The sequence below is a fragment of the Fistularia commersonii genome, chromosome 2, assembly GCF_037954325.1.
Source record: "Fistularia commersonii isolate RoL2024-O1a breed Wild chromosome 2, RoL_Fcom_v1.0, whole genome shotgun sequence".
NCBI classification, from domain to species: Eukaryota; Metazoa; Chordata; class Actinopteri; order Syngnathiformes; family Fistulariidae; genus Fistularia; species Fistularia commersonii.
This window is the reverse complement of record NC_141285.1, coordinates 8,229,209-8,247,159: the sequence shown is the minus strand read 5'-3', so window position 1 is coordinate 8,247,159 and position 17,951 is coordinate 8,229,209. Positions and strand designations below refer to the sequence as shown.

The 17,951-nt window shown below is 39.3% G+C and overlaps 2 protein-coding genes across 4 annotated transcripts; one reads left to right on the top strand and one right to left on the bottom strand.

Moving 5' to 3' along the window:
• The first annotated feature begins 226 nt into the window (after nucleotides 1–226).
• pcbd1 (pterin-4 alpha-carbinolamine dehydratase/dimerization cofactor of hepatocyte nuclear factor 1 alpha) lies at nucleotides 227–3,370 on the top strand. Its single transcript, XM_086165602.1, has 4 exons — nucleotides 227–345; nucleotides 1,043–1,174; nucleotides 1,257–1,337; nucleotides 3,059–3,370. Exons 1-4 carry the CDS (start codon nucleotides 343–345, stop codon nucleotides 3,149–3,151), a joined length of 309 nt encoding a protein of 102 aa, XP_086021728.1. The 5' UTR covers nucleotides 227–342; the 3' UTR covers nucleotides 3,152–3,370.
• A 52-nt stretch (nucleotides 3,371–3,422) lies between these two features.
• On the bottom strand, nucleotides 3,423–16,543 carry sgpl1 (sphingosine-1-phosphate lyase 1). Of its 3 annotated transcripts, none has more exons than XM_086165569.1 (15): nucleotides 16,414–16,542; nucleotides 15,820–15,871; nucleotides 12,675–12,840; nucleotides 11,757–11,824; nucleotides 11,254–11,401; nucleotides 10,954–11,033; nucleotides 10,560–10,688; nucleotides 10,398–10,486; nucleotides 9,113–9,221; nucleotides 8,931–9,029; nucleotides 8,700–8,846; nucleotides 7,204–7,442; nucleotides 6,967–7,113; nucleotides 6,713–6,833; nucleotides 3,423–6,155 (listed from the first exon to the last, which is right to left on the bottom strand). In XM_086165569.1, the coding sequence occupies exons 1-15, from the start codon at nucleotides 16,518–16,520 to the stop codon at nucleotides 6,012–6,014; spliced, it is 1,845 nt and encodes a 614-aa protein (XP_086021695.1). In that variant the 5' UTR covers nucleotides 16,521–16,542; the 3' UTR covers nucleotides 3,423–6,011. The 3 variants fall into 3 exon arrangements, with proteins under 3 accessions (XP_086021695.1, XP_086021685.1, XP_086021704.1); XM_086165559.1 differs by lacking the exon at nucleotides 15,820–15,871 and adding an exon at nucleotides 15,134–15,245; XM_086165578.1 differs by lacking the exon at nucleotides 15,820–15,871 and having other exon boundaries at nucleotides 16,414–16,543.
• Between the last annotated feature and the right edge of the window lie 1,408 nt (nucleotides 16,544–17,951).

Below are 17,951 nucleotides of genomic sequence, written 5' to 3'. Positions count from 1 at the left end.
TCTATCTCAGGGCCATGGTCCAAAGGTTACATATAATGTATTACATGGATATATAAATATCTTGCATTCCTTCATTACACAGTACAGTGAACTGTTTGTAGAAGCCTGCAACAGTAGCTGGCCCTGCAATGCCTCCTTCAACAGATGGTTTATGATTAAACTCTTGTTGACAGGTTAAGTTAAGAACTAACCAGCGGGTAGGATTTCTGCTCAGGCTTCTGTAGGGGCAGCTAAGCAGGTCCCTGCAAGAGACTCGTGAACATTCACTCCAGCCATCAGAGCAGATTTGCCCCCGTGTCTGTGCAGAAGAGAGGACTGCATTTGTGTAACAACTCTGCAAACATGGTGAGTACACAACATCCCACACACACATCTGAGGGCAGCTCCCTGCCTCGCACTCACTTGTTGACAATTAAAATTTCACAGTCCAAATTCTGTTAATTTTTCATCACGGGCTGCCAAACGTTTGCATGAATTTACAATAGGTCGTAGCTTTTTGACAAAACTCTTCAAATGGGTATAAGAATTTTATCGGCAAATTTTGCACTCGTGCCCTCGGCCAGTGTGAAGAGAGAATAGAGGTTTAAGCCACTGACAGTGGCGATTGTCTGCTTCACTGATAAAGCAAATTGCAGTGTTGCCATGATACCAGTTGATGTCATTGCTCTGTTGCACACCCTGTTTACTGTGTCAATTTAAACAACATTTATCTGGGGACAAGCTCCTGGAACAGCACTCTAGATTTGTTGTGAAATGTGTGCAAATACATTTTAGATTTGGCGTCAGGGTCATGCGGGGCCAACAAATTAACTATAACTGAAAGTAGAAAATGTGACCCTACATAATGTGTTCACACTAGTTTTTTTTTTTTTTTTTTTGGTGGGTGGGGGGGAAATCAGCCCCACTCCTCCCACCACCAGCATATACCCATGATCCAGCCAGTGTTTCAGATTCTCATTGTTTCCAGATGGTATGCTTTGTAACCAATCACATTTTGTGTTTTTGAAACTGCCCCCTTCTAACCTCCAGTCTATGTCTCCAGGCTGGGAAGATTCAGAGTCTGACAGAAGAGGAGAGGACACATATTCTGCCACTGCTGCAAAACGCTCAGTGGGTGGAGGCTGTGGGTCGGGACGCTATTTACAAAGAATTTGTTTTCAAAGACTTTAATCAGGTTTCTAACTTCCCTCCCAGCACATCAGTTTCAACCCACAGGATCAGCCACCATTCATAGTTTCATGATACTGTGTCTCTAGGCATTTGGTTTCATGTCCAGAGTGGCTCTACAGGCAGAGAAGATGGATCATCACCCTGAGTGGTTCAATGTCTATAATAAGGTATTCAAAACAAGGCAACACAGATAAAGATAAAGTCACAGATAAAACTGCTTATGATTCAAAATCCACACAGTTTAATATTTTTCGTTCCTGTGGGAAAAGTATCCCTGGGGTTTTTCCTGTGAAGGTTCTCTGTCATCAAGGTTGTTGGCTGAGGCTGGTTGTAATAACTGCATGTTAATGGTGTTGCTTTTAAGAAGACATTTCCCCTCTCATTCATCTTATTCTATTCTGAGTGTGGGGAGTCCTAATCTGGCCTGTGCTTAGGGTGAGGGAGGTTCGCTGGGTCACCTTGTTGGGTTTCACTATCATTGTGTATGAGGTATTGACCCCGCCACTAAATACTTCTGAAGCAGTAAATGTAAAAAAATACATACCTTGTTACATCCATCTAATGCATACAACATACTGGGTTGTAAGTTGAAAGAACAAAGCATTTTGCCTATATGCTGTTTTCTATATAGGAAAATGAGAAGATATACCTCTCCTCTTTTCCGTGTGAGTTTTTTGAGATCCATGTCAGTCGATGAAATATAATGAAAATTTACCTCCGCGAATGAATGACCAGGTCATCTGGTCAGTAGGGATCTGGATCTTGGCTTGTTTCCTGGTAGAGAAACACGCACTACTGGCTGACTTACTCTGTCTGAATTCTAGCCAGAGATGTTCTCTTTCAGTACAGCATTAAATACTCATTATTCTTATACTCATAGCCTCATAATGGCCTTGGCTTAAACAGCACTTGTGATGGTAGATTAATCACCAGTGTGATTGAGCAATCTTCATTTACCATATTGCAGAATGCAAATGGTAAAGAGGTTGTTATAACCCTTTGGAGAAAAAAAAAAACAATCCCAGTCTAGTTCCAAATTTGCTGAGATGATGCAGGTTTATTGGAGTTCCATGCTATGGTGAGCCCACTGACACAGAGTGGGTCAGAGACCAGAGACTGACCCAGAATGCTTGGCCAGAGAACAGATTTACCCTCTACTTGGGTGTCCTTGCAGATGGTTCATGAATAGATTGTATAGTGGATGTCAATCAAGGGCAACTTTTCACAGGAGGGTGAACTCAGTAGGGGGCTTCCAGACATGTTCAGGGACAAAGGAACAAAAGGACACTCAAGTAGCATGATCATGGCCCTGATGAGGGGAGAGGAGACTGGAAGGGTATACAAAGGAATATGATCAGGAAACTAAGATTAGCAAGGGGACAGAGGAGAAAACGACATATGGCTGGATCTGCCACAGACGTGTCAGGACAAATGTCCCTTCAAAGACAATGTATGTTGTACATTTAAATTTTTTTCTTCAAACCCATGTGTTCTTTGAAAAGTTTCTCAATTGTCTTTATGTGGTAGGTATTTAAAGATTCATTAGAACGCAGAAGACTAAAACGGTTATTTCCCCCTCTATCCATCCGTCATCTACTAGGTGGGGTATACCCTGGACTGGTCGGCAGTCCATCACAGGGCCACATAGAAACAACCAACCATTCATGCTCTCATTGACACACAAGAGCATTTTAGATCCAAACTGCATTTGAGCATCTTTTGCTAATGTATCTGCACTTTCTTCTCTCATCAGTGGTGTTTCCAGCTGCCACCACTGCATGAGTTATATATGCATTGTTGCAAAGCTGCTAGAATTGCTATTTTACATAGTTTAAACAAATTTGTTCAGCTATCACTGCACCATTTTTACACTCCTATCCTTACCCAGGTGCAGATCACTCTCAGCACTCATGACTGTGGCGGCCTGTCCCAGCGTGACATCACTTTGGCAACATTTATTGATCAAGCATCCCTGATGTAAGGACATCACACCTCATTTATTTGTTCAGCTGACAAACTGCTGCCAGTGTATCTTACAAATCCCAAAGACAAATTATTTTCCAAGTTTCATGCGGAGTTCATGATGTTAAACGACTATTGTTCCACATGATTGGTTGAAAATACATGTCCTCGTATTAATATGTAAGGATGTCTGTTGATTTGTCATATTCTGTGGCAGTAAAATACGAATATCTGAAAACCTGTGATTTCTGTGTAACAGTTCTTTTTTCTAACAAAAGAGAAAAGGAAATACTGTGAGTGAATGCATTTTATTGAAAAAAACAACACTAAAGATCTTCTAATGTGTCCAACTAGGAGATAACCTCTGTTAATATCTATTGATTGCTAACTGTTTATTTAGTTTATTAAAAGTATGACCTTTTACATTCTTGGTACAGACATATTGTATCAGGGTGGTACTTTGGAGGTACTTTGTCCACACTGTGCAGGTTTAAAAAACCAGTAGACCTTGGTGATGTTTGTTACACAGCCCAATCCCTGAGGATGTTAAGAGGAAAACAACACTAGTGACAAATTAAGTCCAAACCTCTGAAGGCACAGAGGTGAATGCTCGTTATTGCTACACAAGCCACCAAATGACATTAATAAAAGCCCAGATTATAAATCTATGCAATGCTAGAAAACTGGTTATAGCCAAGTGCTGCTTAAACATTGCATAACGACTTAAAAATTTGACCAGAGCGATTTGATACTTGAATTCTAGTTCCCACACCCAGTGGACAAGCACAGAATCTACAAATGTTGGATCAGCCCAAAGAATCCTGAAGTATGACAGTAGTCCATGACTAGGTCATCAAAAGTTTAAAATTGTGTTCTTAGCCATCTTACCTCAAGAACATTTCTGGAGCTTACAGGGAAAACAATACATTTTCCTTCAAACAGCTGAAATCACTGGTGCACTATTACCAAATAATATAACTGGCATGTGAGGGGTGTGAATGCCTCCATTCCAGTCCTCCAGTGTACTCTACATCACAAAAATATCAACATGAAGTAGACTTAAAAAGGCATTATTGATACCTTGCACTTTGCAGAAATTCCTAATTGGCTCTTGGTAACATTACCATCATTAGAAAATAGATGAAAAAATTGTCAACTACCTCTTCAGCTATTTGGAAGGAAGATGTAACACTGTTCACCCAGAAACATTCAGGAACAAATAACTCACTTAAACCTTTGCATGTTATTTTGTGTTGGTGTTTTTTGGGCCAGGAGTAAGTATTCCTTTGACCAGAATTCATCGAAACTGGCAAAGTTGACCATAATCTGGAGACTAACAAAGCTACACCCTTGACATGCAAGAACACAAATACATTCATCACCAACCTCTAGAAAACTAATCAGTATGTAAAAATCACAAACGCTCATTGACTAACAATGAAGAAAATGATATGTAGTGGTCACTCAAAAGTAAAATTCCCCTTACAAGGGCAGAGAATCTCTCATTCATCTCATTACTTTATGTTTAGTAATAGTTAGTGTTCCTTTTCATATCACCTCTTCAAAATAATTACATATTGCACAAAGAAAAATAATTGTATGAAAGGACACAGGGAAAGCATATGAAGGAAGAATAAACGGTTCTTTTGGTATTACAGAATGCATCTTCAACATTTGTCTTCACGCGTCCCAGAGAACATTCACCACAACAGCAGTTTACCCACAACGTATTTTTCCCCTTTTAACAAAACAATCCTTTCTGTCGGTCTGTCAAACGTGGGTTTTCAGTACTTTGTTAAATGCCTTAACAGTGGAAAGTCTGCAAAGATGATACTGTTGGAATTAAAAGTTAACAGTTGCCAAGTTAGAATGTGCCTCAGTGGATGAAAACATGACAATTGCATTGCAGAGAAACTGAGGTAGATTAAATGACATGACATTTAAAACAAGGCGATACACAGAAAGTCTGGATAATGACCAGTGGGCCAAGGAAGTACAGTTCTCAGATCAAAGATGTCATTTCTCCACAATTTGCTTTCATGTCTGAGACATTCAGTTCACTCATTTATGTGGCTAATAATTAGCTTTGGAATTCACTGGTTCTTTCTAAATTTTTGGTTAAATTGAATCCCTTCTGTAAATTTTAAGTATATATACAATTTTTTGTTGGGTATCAATGACACGAGAATCTGCAATGTATAAATTATTCTCCCTCTGTCTACAAATCCCACCACTGTTCACTGATGCAGAGCAACTAAACGTTAAGTGCTAACAAACAAGGATTTAGAAGATACATGATCACATACATCAGAGTTAAAGAAAAAGTATTACAAATCAACCTGATGATGTGTTTGCCAGAGCATTGCAGTGTTTACATGAAGACAAAAGCTCTAATCTAAAAACGATTTTATATAGGTGTAGAGAACAGCGCTTGCAGTACATCATATTTCATGCTAGAGGGCAGCTCAATTCCACCCACTGAAAGGTCTGTTTATGCTGAATCATTGAAGGCAATGCAACTGATGGCAGCAAGCTGAAATGTTTAGGCTAATATTTTTTTTTTCTCTCTATGCAGATTAGATAACAGCTAAAATTGAAATGAACTCTGAAATCAAATCTGAAAAACAAACTCACTTCCTTTACCTCATTAAAAACAAATTAAAGATTTAAACTTGATTCCTCACTGTACCACTCAGGCTGAGTAAGAGGCATCCCTCTGGACAGATTACATATTTTGTGCTTTAAAAAATGTTGCTGGAGTTTCAGGATGGTTAGGGCCCGCAAAGTAAGGCAACCAGCGATGAATGATGAACTCAGAGCGCTGGGGGGGGGGGGCGACCATGCTTCCCTGCATGCTGCAGAACCGAGCCCAGACAGTTTCAATGGGCTTTGCCATTACCATTCATGTGGCTTGTGTTGGACTTGGGCACCTCAGTGCTGTAGAGACAGTCCAGGAAACCTCGGGATATTTCTGTCACCATGGACCTGTCAGGAATGGACTGGGCCATTCCATAGATGGCTCCCTGAAACACCACAAGTAAATCAGGTAAGTTAACTAAGTTTGATATACAGTATATTGAATATCATATACCTGTTTTATCATACTGTGAAGTTCTTAAACTATCAAAAACAGTCAACATTGTGAAACACACTCTTGGTCTTGATGCTTTGTTTTTCAATGTTTTTATGTTAATTTAGTCTTTTCTTCATTGTAATAGTTTTGTTAAGTCAGTCACATGACTGTTTTGAAAAGTTGGGGTCCATGAATAATATGTAATGTCTTTTTTCCTGTCCTCTAGAACAATTGTGGCTGAAATAGGCAGGGAGGTTACAAAAGCTACATTAGGGACCAGTTTTAGAGTACTGAATTATCCTCCTGAGGTAGTCTCGCTGTGTTACAGTGTTAAAACTGAGAAAAACATATTGGAAACATTTTTTCATTGCTTCTGGAGAGTTAAAAAAATCTAATCAAGGAGCAGAACATGTTTTCTATTGAAAGGAGACTTTAGAAGTATAAATTATGAACCATGCAAACACTGAAATACTATATAAGGGAATTCTGAAAGCTGAGCCATCTAACCATTCCTGTTGTTTTCTCTTTGGGGTTCTTCATGATGATGGCGACCTGCTCTCTGACATCGCTTATGAACTGCTCTGCGACACCTGGTTGGGTGTGCAGCACTGTACAACAGATGTGGATACTGCAAAGAGATAAAAAAAAATTAAGCACGCACGGACGCACGCACGCACGCACGCACGCACGCACGCACGCACACACACACACACACACACACGTTTGTCCTTCAAGATGCTTTAAATGGTTATTCTGCTTACCTGGATGGGTACTGAAGTGTGTTCAGATTCCAGCCCTTTGACGTCAGTGCATTAGATAGCCGGAAAATATCAAAACTGTCTGAGCCTATTGCAACTACTGACACCTCTGGATCCCCAAACACAAACACACCTTCTATCTTGGAAAGTCTGGGGGAGGGGAAAGTTTTTTTGAAGACCTTTTACAAAATTTAACACATAATCTATGTATGTTGTCACATGCAGAAGGCTGAATCTCACTCTGTTTTTATTTTGCGCGCTGTACTGATAATCTTCATGGTGGCATCAACGTATCCATCTTCTCCCATGTGCATCATGGTTGCCCAGCAGGCGGCGATGATTCCTCCAGGTCGGGAACCCGCCACAGAGGGTGAAGCATAGATTCCACCTTGCCAGTCAGGAGCCACAAAATATTGATAGTGCCTGTACATTTTATCACTGTAGAGGATCACAGAGGAACCTTTTGGGGCATAGCCATACTGCAGAAAGATTAAAAAGATAAAAAACACACACAGACAATTTATAAAACATTAGCTTAATACACATACAGCCAAGAAATTGTGAAGGTAGAATACTTAACCTAAATGTATGGATTATTGTGTGTTGTATTGTAGAATAGTAATCTATTGTTCACTGCTTAACAGGATTTGCAGAACCTTGTTAATCCTTTAGTTGTAAATATAATGGGAGGAAAAGGCCATGAGAGGAGTTGGGAGGCCCCCCACATGTCATATGAAAGGGAGAGAGAGATGCAATGTCTGAGGGACAGTCAAGGATAAGATGAATGAGTAAACTAGAAAATTTCTGCGTGTTGGGATGTGCCAAGAACATGTGACAGAAAACTATCCGTCAAGTCCTTGAGCTGAGGCTGAGAGGTTGGAGCCTATTCTTTTAATCTGCCCGAAACCTGTAGGTGAGAGGCAGCCCAATATTACACAGCAGGACAGATTAGTAAGGGTGGAAGGAAAAGAGAAGTATTTGAGAATTACATCAGAGCTAAGGGCATGAAATGCATGTTGAATAATTTAACACCAATGGGCTTGATGAATAATTCAAGTTCATCCGTGATTAATAGAAATTAACACAGAGGAAGATTACAACTTAAAAGGAGGTAGTTCTTAACTTTCTCGATGTCAAACATCGCAGAAGATAGTGAAGAGAAGGACATGCAACACCATGACCAAGAAATCTGTGATGTCACAAAGGGGGGATTGTGAAGTTGAATCTACCATAGGAAGCGACGATAAGAGAGGCAAATGATGATATTACAACATGGATATTGTAACACCACCCCTTCTCTCCCCCCAACACAAACACCATGATAGAGGAAGCACAAAGATTGTGATGTCACATTGAGTGAGGGATTTATTAAATAGTAAGAATAATGTTCACTATTGCCTTTGATAGTCTTTTACTCCATTTGTGAGATCCTATGAATCAAGTCCCAAGAGGAGGCCACATCATCAGAGAAGAGTATAAGGTTGAGTAGATTCTGCAAGATTCTTAAGGTTTGGCTTCTTATGCACAAATGTTACCTAGGTTGGTAGATTAATTTGTATGTAACTTCAGGGGGAAAAAAAAAACGTATTTCCTTTTAGGACCAATCAATGTTATAGTATAAAAAGGTTAATGTGTAAAATTTAATGATTAGACATTTTTAATAAGAGAAGTGCCAAAAATAAAAGATCAATTCATCTGTTTGTTGACAATTTTGCTATCGCTCAGCCATTTCTCACCTTGTGTGTGTCCGCAGAGATGCTGGTAACTCCTTTCACCCTGAAGTCAAAAGGTGCAAGTGTGTAACCAGCTTTGTCCATAAAGACGATGAGAAACCCTCCCAGACAGGCATCCACATGCAGTGGGAGGCTGTGGCTGTCTGCCAGCTGCAACACAACGGGGGACAGTGTCAGAGAGCAACTTCCTTACTTCCATTTCAGAGACCAAAGAAAAATGTTTTCATTTTTAACCTTCGCTACTTCCTCAATGGGATCCATGATTCCATGAGGGAACTGAGGTGCTGAGCAGACAAGCATGGCAGTGTTCTTGCTAATGGCTCTCTTCATAGCCTTGGTAAGAAGTAAAAGGTACAAAGTAGTAAGATATCAGAATAGCAGTCCCTTAGCAACATCTCTCTACAATGCAATCTCACCTTCACATCAACTTTCATGGTCTTCTTGTTGAGGGGAATATGCACAAGCTTCATCCCAAAGTAGTGTGCTGCTTTGTCAAAAGCTGCGTGGACACTCACTGGTGCAAGACTAAGGAACAGAACATGCAACCAATTATATCAGCACCGTTGGCTGGCCCATTGGGCAATATAGGCAAATGCTATGAGCACCATTGCCTCTACGGGACACAACAAAATTAGTGAAAACCTCACCTTCAATATAAATAATAAAACTAGTTATTACTATTAACTCTGAAAATGGTAAAGCTAACTTAGAATAAAATGTAAAGCAATGCTCAATTAACATCACTACAAATAGTAACATCAAATAAGGCCCCCCAGCCCCTCCTGCAGCTGATTGGTACCTGCTCACTTTCTGTGTCTTTACATGACCACTTGTATTAGTAATTCACTATTTATTCACTTATTTACAGGATTTTTATTTTGTGGTAAGGGTATTAAATTGAATTTCAGATTTTTTCCAATTTATTGGTTATTTTTTAAGCATGTAGAATGTTTGACTTATCTTTTAAATTTAAGACAGTCGTAACAATGCTATTTAATCTATTTTCTAAGCACATAGAAATTGCTGATGGAAGGGGGTGCCATATAATCTTACTGAGGGCACCACACTGGGTAAGGCTGGCTTGGTAAGCCAGTGTGAGGAGAAACACTAGCAAAACATGCTTTTCATGTATAACAGAAACTGAGAAAATTGATAGATCACACCGAGAAGGACTAGGAGCACAATGGAAATATTATGAAATTTTACTGTCAAAAAATGCTTCTGCAGTTGAATCTGTTGAGCCTCACCAAATAGATTATTTTTATGCGGTAACCCCAGAAGGGTGTTCCCATATCCACTTATTGATGTTTTAGCTTATCTTTGCTTAGTGGTTGTGAATTTGTAAGAATTGGATCAAAGATAAAGATTAATTGAGATCTATTGCAACTCCTGTTCCACTGGGAGACAATGGAAAGCATATCACTCAGAGTGGCCATAAAAGTAGAAAACCATGTTCTTTACAATTTAAATGAATACCCAGTATATGTTTACATCATATTAAAAACAATTTTAGAACTGTTCTATGAAAAAAACAGGGTTTCTTACAATATTTCTATAAGGCTGGTTAAGTTATGTGGAGCAGATTGTTTGTATATGCTTTTGGACCCCATCTGCAGGACTTTATGGTTACGAAGAAGAACACGAGATATGGATGGATAGCAAGACATATAAGGCAACTTTATCTAAAGATGTTCGTCTTACATTTCGGGGTGCTTGACTCCTCGTTCGTATGCCATGTCTCTATACACTTTGCAGGCCATCAGAATGCTCTCGGTTCCTCCAGAAGTAACCTGAACAAAAAGGCAAAGAAGTAAATCTTGCCCTGCCTCTGCTGGCCCGCTTGTACAAAATATGGCAACTTACTGTCCCACAGGAGTTTGGCCCCCCGTGAAAAAGGCTGCAAGCCATTCTAACAACCTCTGCCTCCATCTTTCTCACACCTGGAAAGATGTCAGGGTGAAGTGGGTTGCTCCATGCAAAATCTCCATATACCTAAAAACAGTAAGACAATACCTGTAGAACCTTACTCTACACAAAGAAAGTATTCATGACAAGTTGGGGGAAAAATAAAATCTAACTATGTACTGCAAAATATGAACAAAGGTTAAAAGGGGATTGGCAAAGGCAGTCATCTCAAAAGAGAACTGTAGAGGAATAAACATAAAGTCTTGCTTCCTGTAGCCAGAAAAAAGACAGGATCTATTCAAGGTCAACTATGACTCTTCATGCTTTGAATTCGAAGAGGCCACGATCGTACCTTCACCAGAAGTTTAGTCAGCATCTCATCACCCCAGTACACTGCTCCTGAGACACAGCCATTTTCCCATCGCACCTCATCTGCCAAAGCAAATCCCCATGTTTAGAGAAATATATTCCCAAAAATGTGTTAAAATACCCATCAGATTTCGCAATAGTAATGAGCAGAACACAGAGAAACTAAAACACTCCACATTTCCCCTCCCTCCTTCAAGTGGTGAACAATCAGATTACAAAAACATTATCTGAGATCAAAAGTACAGATAATGAGCCATGAGGTTAGGGATGAACGCAGACTTACTCAGAGTCTGGTACTCGCGGATTTTGTCAAGAACTTGGCTCTGTGAGAGGCCTTTGGAAGGCAGCTGCTTGGTGTAGCTCATCCCCTCCTTTAGAGTACAGAGACTGACTGACATGTCATCCAGAGCCTTGTTCAGCTGGCTCTGAATCTGTAACAACAAAAGCCACTTTTAAAACTCAGAGAGGATAAAAAAGCCATTCTCTTAAATGAATATTATTGCAGACGCATTGTATTTCAGATGGATCTGACAGTACTGATACTGAACTACCCCCTATTTGTGTCAATTCTTGATAAAAGCTGAGGTTGAACTATGTGTGCAACATAATGACCATGACTATCCACATGGTATTACCAGTGCACAGTTCAAAGTGTGTGCCCCCCCCAACAAGCCCGCCACCCACACTCAGTCATCTGTGAGTGAGTCACTGAGTTTCACATACCAAAGTAAATGCATATGCATATCTGCTAGACAAAAAAGGAACAGCATTACAGCTGATTCTTACCGCTCCGCCAACAAAGGGTATTTTTCTGATGAGTCGAAAGCACTGCTTCTTCATTCGGCATGTGAGACCTAGTGGACAGAAAGACAGGGCAGCAGCTGTGGTCACACATTGGCACACGATAAACCACAAACATTAGCAGCTGACTTTTAATCATAAGCCAAGACATGGAAAAGAAAACAGAATAGAGTTCACAAAACATTTCATTCTGATCTTGAAAGCAGTGGAGAAGCTCCTCTCTAAATTCAGATTGGTGGAGCAGACCCTCTTACGAAGGAATCCAACCACAGATTGATTGATGAAAGAATATGGTATTTGACAGTGAAAGTACAAGATAGACAAATCCTGGTCAAGATGATAGGAAACTGGGCAATACACCCATATATTCTACATGGAAAACTGAAAAACTGAAACAGTGAACAGTGTTTTAGTCCTCTATTTTTTTATCCATACGTGAATCATACTTTGTGTGACACTTTTCAACTAATTTGATTATGATTTTGCAAATTAAATGAGACACAAAAAAAAATAAAAAAAATAAAAACACGACTGTTTTCAAATTGCCATGGGAAATTTCACAAGGACTCAAAATGACATTGACTGGAAATGAGCATGAAAACACAATTCCAAAGAAAAGGTATTGGTTAACAGTTATATCAAATAGCCAAAATCCCAAGAAAACTATTGAGTTAAAATTAATAAGTTTTTTTTTTAAAATTAGGATAATTTAAGTGACATTTTTAAAGGAGTAAATAAATTCTGTTCTGTAAAAGCTTTTAAAATACTTCTGAAAAAACTTTTGTAACTAATGCATTTAGTCTCAAAACCACACACAAATGCACACCAACCTAAAGGATTAAATAACAATCTAATTACACACAGTAATAAAAGATCTAAAAAGGGGAGAGTGTAAAATATTACTTTCTTGCTTGAAGAGAAATCCTTTCAGCCAGATGGCTACCAGTGTGGTGAAAAATGTGGCTCCGACAATCTGCCACGGCTCCAGGTGGCTGCAGTGGGAGTTTACCAGCCGCCGGGCCTCCTCCAGGTACAACAGCACCATCTCCTTATACACTTTCAATGAACTCTGCGCAAAGACATATGCAGGCTGTTAATGCTGGTCCACTGACAATCAATAAAAGTGATTACAACCAGTAGAAAATTGTCATAGGGGGAAATCATGAACACAATGATACCCCTAAAACTGACATGGTTTACTGATCCCTAACATTAAAATCAGTACTGCTTACCATGCTAATCGTACTATGTATTAATTGTTCGCCATACATAATTTCCAAAAGTTCAAGATTCCAATGAATTATGAGTATGTCTAAAAGCTGGAGACATTCTACATTCACATTCCCAAGACACCAGGTGCGCAACAAAGTCTCAAAGTGTCATCTCTCAAAACAGGGAATAAACTCAAAATAACAAAAACATGTTTGTCAAATACATGTGTATATTGACAAAGTGATAAATGGGATAATCAATCTGGAGAATGTCGATAGAGAACAAGAAAGTGATAATGTTCTTGTCGCTATAATTCAAAAGTCACTGTGAGTCTTTTTGTCTGGTTAATATTTAAAACCATGATCTTTTTTAGTATCCTTCTGCAACTGGTAGTATTGAAGCCAGTTTTTGAGCACAAGAATTATACTTTTTTTCCCAGTTTGGGTCCAAATATTTAGATTCTATTTTTGTTCCTTCCTTTTAATATTATAAATAATAATATATGATTCCTTCTAACTTGTTATGTGGACTTTAAGGTAATTTCTTGACCTTTCTCAATGAATGTACCAGTACTACTATTTTTTCAGTAAAATAATCTTAAACCGGACATAACTGACAGGGAATCCTTTCATTTCTGGTTCAGATCTTTAAAGGTTGAATGATCACAAATATACACTGTGCACTTTTGTTAATAATAATTAAAATCAAAATTTTACACATTTACTGAGAAGAGGTTGTTTAATGAATGAGAAACAAAATAGGATTCAAGAGTTGTTTTTAAACCATATAATGATCTCGGACAAGTTCACATTTAAGCTATGAACATGTTTTAATTTAGATATAAAAAAACAAAAAACAAAAAGCAAATGACATATGGATATATTTCTAAGCCATCCATCCATTGTCTAACGCCTATCCTGTACTTAGGGTCGTGGGGGATCCTGGAGCCTATTCCAGCGGTCATCGGGACAGAGGTGGGATACACCCGAGACTGGTCAGCAGTCATTCAATATATAGACAACTATTAGCTCAATCAATTAGGGAAATTATCCCAATTTTTTCCAATTAACCTGCTGCATGTTTTTGGATTGTGGAAGGAAACTGGAGGCTGAGGGGCTAACCACTGCACCACCATGCTGCCCTATATTTCAAGCCCCAAAATATAAAATAACCAAAATGTTATGATTGAAGGGCTATCAAAGAATTACAATTGGTGAGAGAAAAATCCAAGTTCCAAAAGAAGAAAAGAAACCCTCAACTTCCACAGATAATATACAAAATGATCTAACATAATTCAGCACTGACAAGTACTTACATCAGGAGTCATAGCAGGTTCTACAGAGATAAGTCACACAAGTGCACTCAGTAGTCTTTAAGTTACTCACATTTTAGAGAGCAAGTTTTCAGCCAATAATCATTAGTCTGCCAAGCTGTCGAACCATCCACAAATCAAAGTAAAAACAGATGAATGTGAGTGCCGAAAATGGGTTGTATTATGGTAAAATTATCATGGGCTGAATTGCCTGATTGCAGTAAATGACTTACATGCTTACTATCTCTCTGGACTGTGGAGACCTCATGACACAATAGCAGAAAACTTGATAGCAAGCGTACCTTTTTCTCCACCTCAGACACAATCTGATGGACCAAGCTAAAGGTTCAACATGATAATATCTTTAGCAATCACTATCTCCATTTTCTGCACTGCTTGAAACGCACATTTCATAACAGTTCACCCAAACACGTTGCATAATTTTTACCATGTCAGCCATTGTGAAGCAGCATCCGGTCACGGCCACAATTTAGGAGTTTCGTTACCTAATTTAGAGCCCAACTTAAGCCTGTTGTGATCTCGTTATATTTGGTAGACTGAGTTGTAAATGCCACAATGTCTGATGATATTAAATACTTTTGTTCATATTGTGCCATATTTAAGCTATTTGGTTAATTATCCACAATCTAACTGCCTTCCCCTGCCTTTCTGAAAGTTAACATCTATCCAATGAGTCACCAACATCATCTGTTAAAATGAGGTCAATGAGGATAACGGTAAAATACTGCTCAAATATCATGGAAGTCAGTAATGATGATCAATCAATCAATAAAAGTTTCGATAAATTTTGTCAGGCTCAAATAGGTTATAGTCTCACATAAAGTGGAGGAGGGATGTCAGCATGCATAGAGCTGTCATACCACTCTGGAGGATAACATCTTCTCATACAGGTTTGGCAGGACCAGCAGCATAAAGTGGAGTGGGAAGCACTGGAAAACAAGCAGTTAACTGGGAGCTCTAGGCTTTTCATAGCAGGCAACACATTTGTTCACTGAACCACAGTGCAAGGACTGCCATGTGTCACTCCTTCATCTGTCATTAAAAAAATCTTTATCTTGCATCAGTCCAAAAGTCAGGTCAGGGGCTAATGCAGTATCTACAACCCCATAGTTTATAAACCTCGTAGACATTTTCAGATCCACCCACACCTTTCTGAGCCATTAACTTCTCCCTTGTCGCCAGTGGAAAACTAAAACCAATTTCCCACAAAGACTCCTGTTACAGTACTGTATTGCTCATTGTTGGCAGTAGGTGTCTGTTCCTCACTCACCTGCTGCTCCTATTCACAAACTATGAGTAGCAGAACACCACCTGTTTTTTTTCAAGAAAGAACACATTGTTGTGGTGTTGTTATATTGTTTGAATATGAATGTGGCTGCTTTTGTATTGTGGGAGTATTCAGTCACATCTTATTTCTTCTTCTTAAACGGATGTGCTGCCCAGACTGGGACAGATAGGTCTCAGGTGACGTGTGTGTGTTTGTGTGTGTGATGGGGTACACACTTTGGTGCTCAGGATTTTGTCTGTCCAATATGAACAAAACTTGATTCTGCTCCTTTAAGGGGGTGGGGGAGTGGGGGGGCACACAACAATCACACAAATGTTAACAGGCCTCAGCAACGCTTTGTTTGAAACTTCCTGGAGGTTCATGTTGAAGGGAACCTCTAATTTTAAATACTGAGTACAACAATAAACAATGGGCAGGATCTTTATAGCTTTTACAGATGAAGTACAATCGAATAACAGATGGATGCTTTTTCTGAAAACAGTTCAACGCAAATATTAGTCTGTACCGGATTTTCTTTGAAAAATTTCATTTTAAGTCTGCAAACACAATAACGCGCCTCCTCTAAAAGCAACTGTCAATGTCAACACAATCACAAATCTATACAAATCTATAACATATCTTTCATATCAGAGGTCACAACAGAACCGCTTAAAGGACTTGTAGCATCTCCAAGAGCCAAACAAACAGGTCATTACCTCACTTTACTCCGAAGCTCACAAACAAGTCTGAGCTCAAGCAAGCACTGTCATTGTCCCTTTTATAAATTAGTCCAAAACGTAAGAAACGGATTAAAGTGAAGCTTCACCTACCCAGTAATCCATGTTGAAGAGCAAAAGTTTTGCCAAAACCCCTCTTTTATTGTGCGAGACACAGGAAAGTCACCTCCAGCTGGCTGCTCCGGGTCTTCAACTCTCATCTACATGCTACTACCAAACACAGCTGCAAGCTAACGCTTTTTCAGGAAGTCACGGTGACCGCGCATGTGCAGATTTAACAATACCGAAGATGGGTCTAATCATTGGACATCCCTACGCATCTGCCGAATAGCATGCTTTACAGCTCCGCGCCAGAGAAGCCGCCCCGAATTAGTGACCAAATAATACTGTGTTCAAATATCATGGAAAGTCTCAAGCCCCATAACCACCAACAGCGGTCTAAACAAAATCAATTTCAGGGTCTTGAATGCATATCGCGACCTACACGAAAACGATCGCGATAATAGCTTGAAAATCTACCAGAAATTAAACGTAGGTCATCTTGAATCCATCAAGAACGTAACAAAAGAACAAAAGAATTATGCATTGCTGTGTAAATTTGCAAATATAATACGAGATCAAAACTTCATGTACCCTCTACACACACACACACACACACACACACACACACACACACACACTTGCGTTGGACAGAAGTGTGCCATTCGAAGCCGTGTATACAAAAGATTAATAATTGCAAGAACATAAAGTATCAATTACTAATTTTATCATTTCCATGCATTCGAGGTTGCCAAAATTCACCGTTAACTGAGAGACAACAGCGCTACGGCGTGGTCAAGTAGTAACATAACAGTCAGTTGACAAACACTCCAGCAACAACATAAGGAAAGTGCAGGCGTGAATCCCATCTGTTGAGGGGACTGTACTCCAGTCATTTGAATTTATATATCTTTAACACACATTTAAAGGTACCAGTTGCAAAAATATACGCACTGGATCTCGTGAGGATATACAAATTGCAATGATAAATTAAGGTAAGGTATGCACAATCACTTCTAAAACATAATTTCAGACAGTGGAAAGTAGATGTGGGATGAATTATTCAAAACGTTTTGATTTGTGAATATGATGAGGTGGATCATGTTTGATCAAGGCCTGTCATTCTCCAGAGCTGTGTGGAAAAAATGCAACATGCAGAATAATGAATTCACACAATTTTAAGAACTTGATTTCTGTTACCTTTCTTTATCTCTCTACCCCCCGCGCACGCCCCTCCCCGCCCCCCACTTTGCGTGTACGCGCGCGGGTGTGTGAGACACAACCATCGCTCTGTGCAAATGAACAGATGAGTAAATAAACGTGGGGACTGTTAGATTTGGTCTTTTATCCACTGGGATCCATGAATGAATATAAAGCTGCTCACTCTAAACACACTATCAGAGAAAGGGAAGTGATTGTGCGGGAGACGACCTCCATCCATTTGTGCTTCAAATCACCAATCTTTACAAAAAGACAAACTGTCCCCTGAGGACATTCCGCTGTAATTGGTGTACACTGTCTTCAAAAGCTGAGATGAGATATACAATGCTTTGCCAGTGAAAGGAAACTCCAAAGCACATTAAAAGTGAATT

Coding starts and splice junctions, on each gene's coding strand:
- pcbd1 (XM_086165602.1), top strand. Junction 1,175..1,256: donor TTTTCAAAGACTTTAATCAG/GTTTCTAACTTC, acceptor CTGTGTCTCTAG/GCATTTGGTTTCATGTCCAG. Junction 1,338..3,058: donor GGTTCAATGTCTATAATAAG/GTATTCAAAACA, acceptor ATCCTTACCCAG/GTGCAGATCACTCTCAGCAC.
- sgpl1 (XM_086165559.1), bottom strand. CDS start 16,520: ATGAGAGTTGAAGACCCGGAGCAGCCAGCTGGAGGTGACTTTCCTGTG. Junction 9,222..10,397: donor GGAGTCAAGCACCCCGAAAT/GTAAGACGAACA, acceptor TCTGTTCCTTAG/TCTTGCACCAGTGAGTGTCC. Junction 9,030..9,112: donor CCATGAAAGTTGATGTGAAG/GTGAGATTGCAT, acceptor CTTCTTACCAAG/GCTATGAAGAGAGCCATTAG.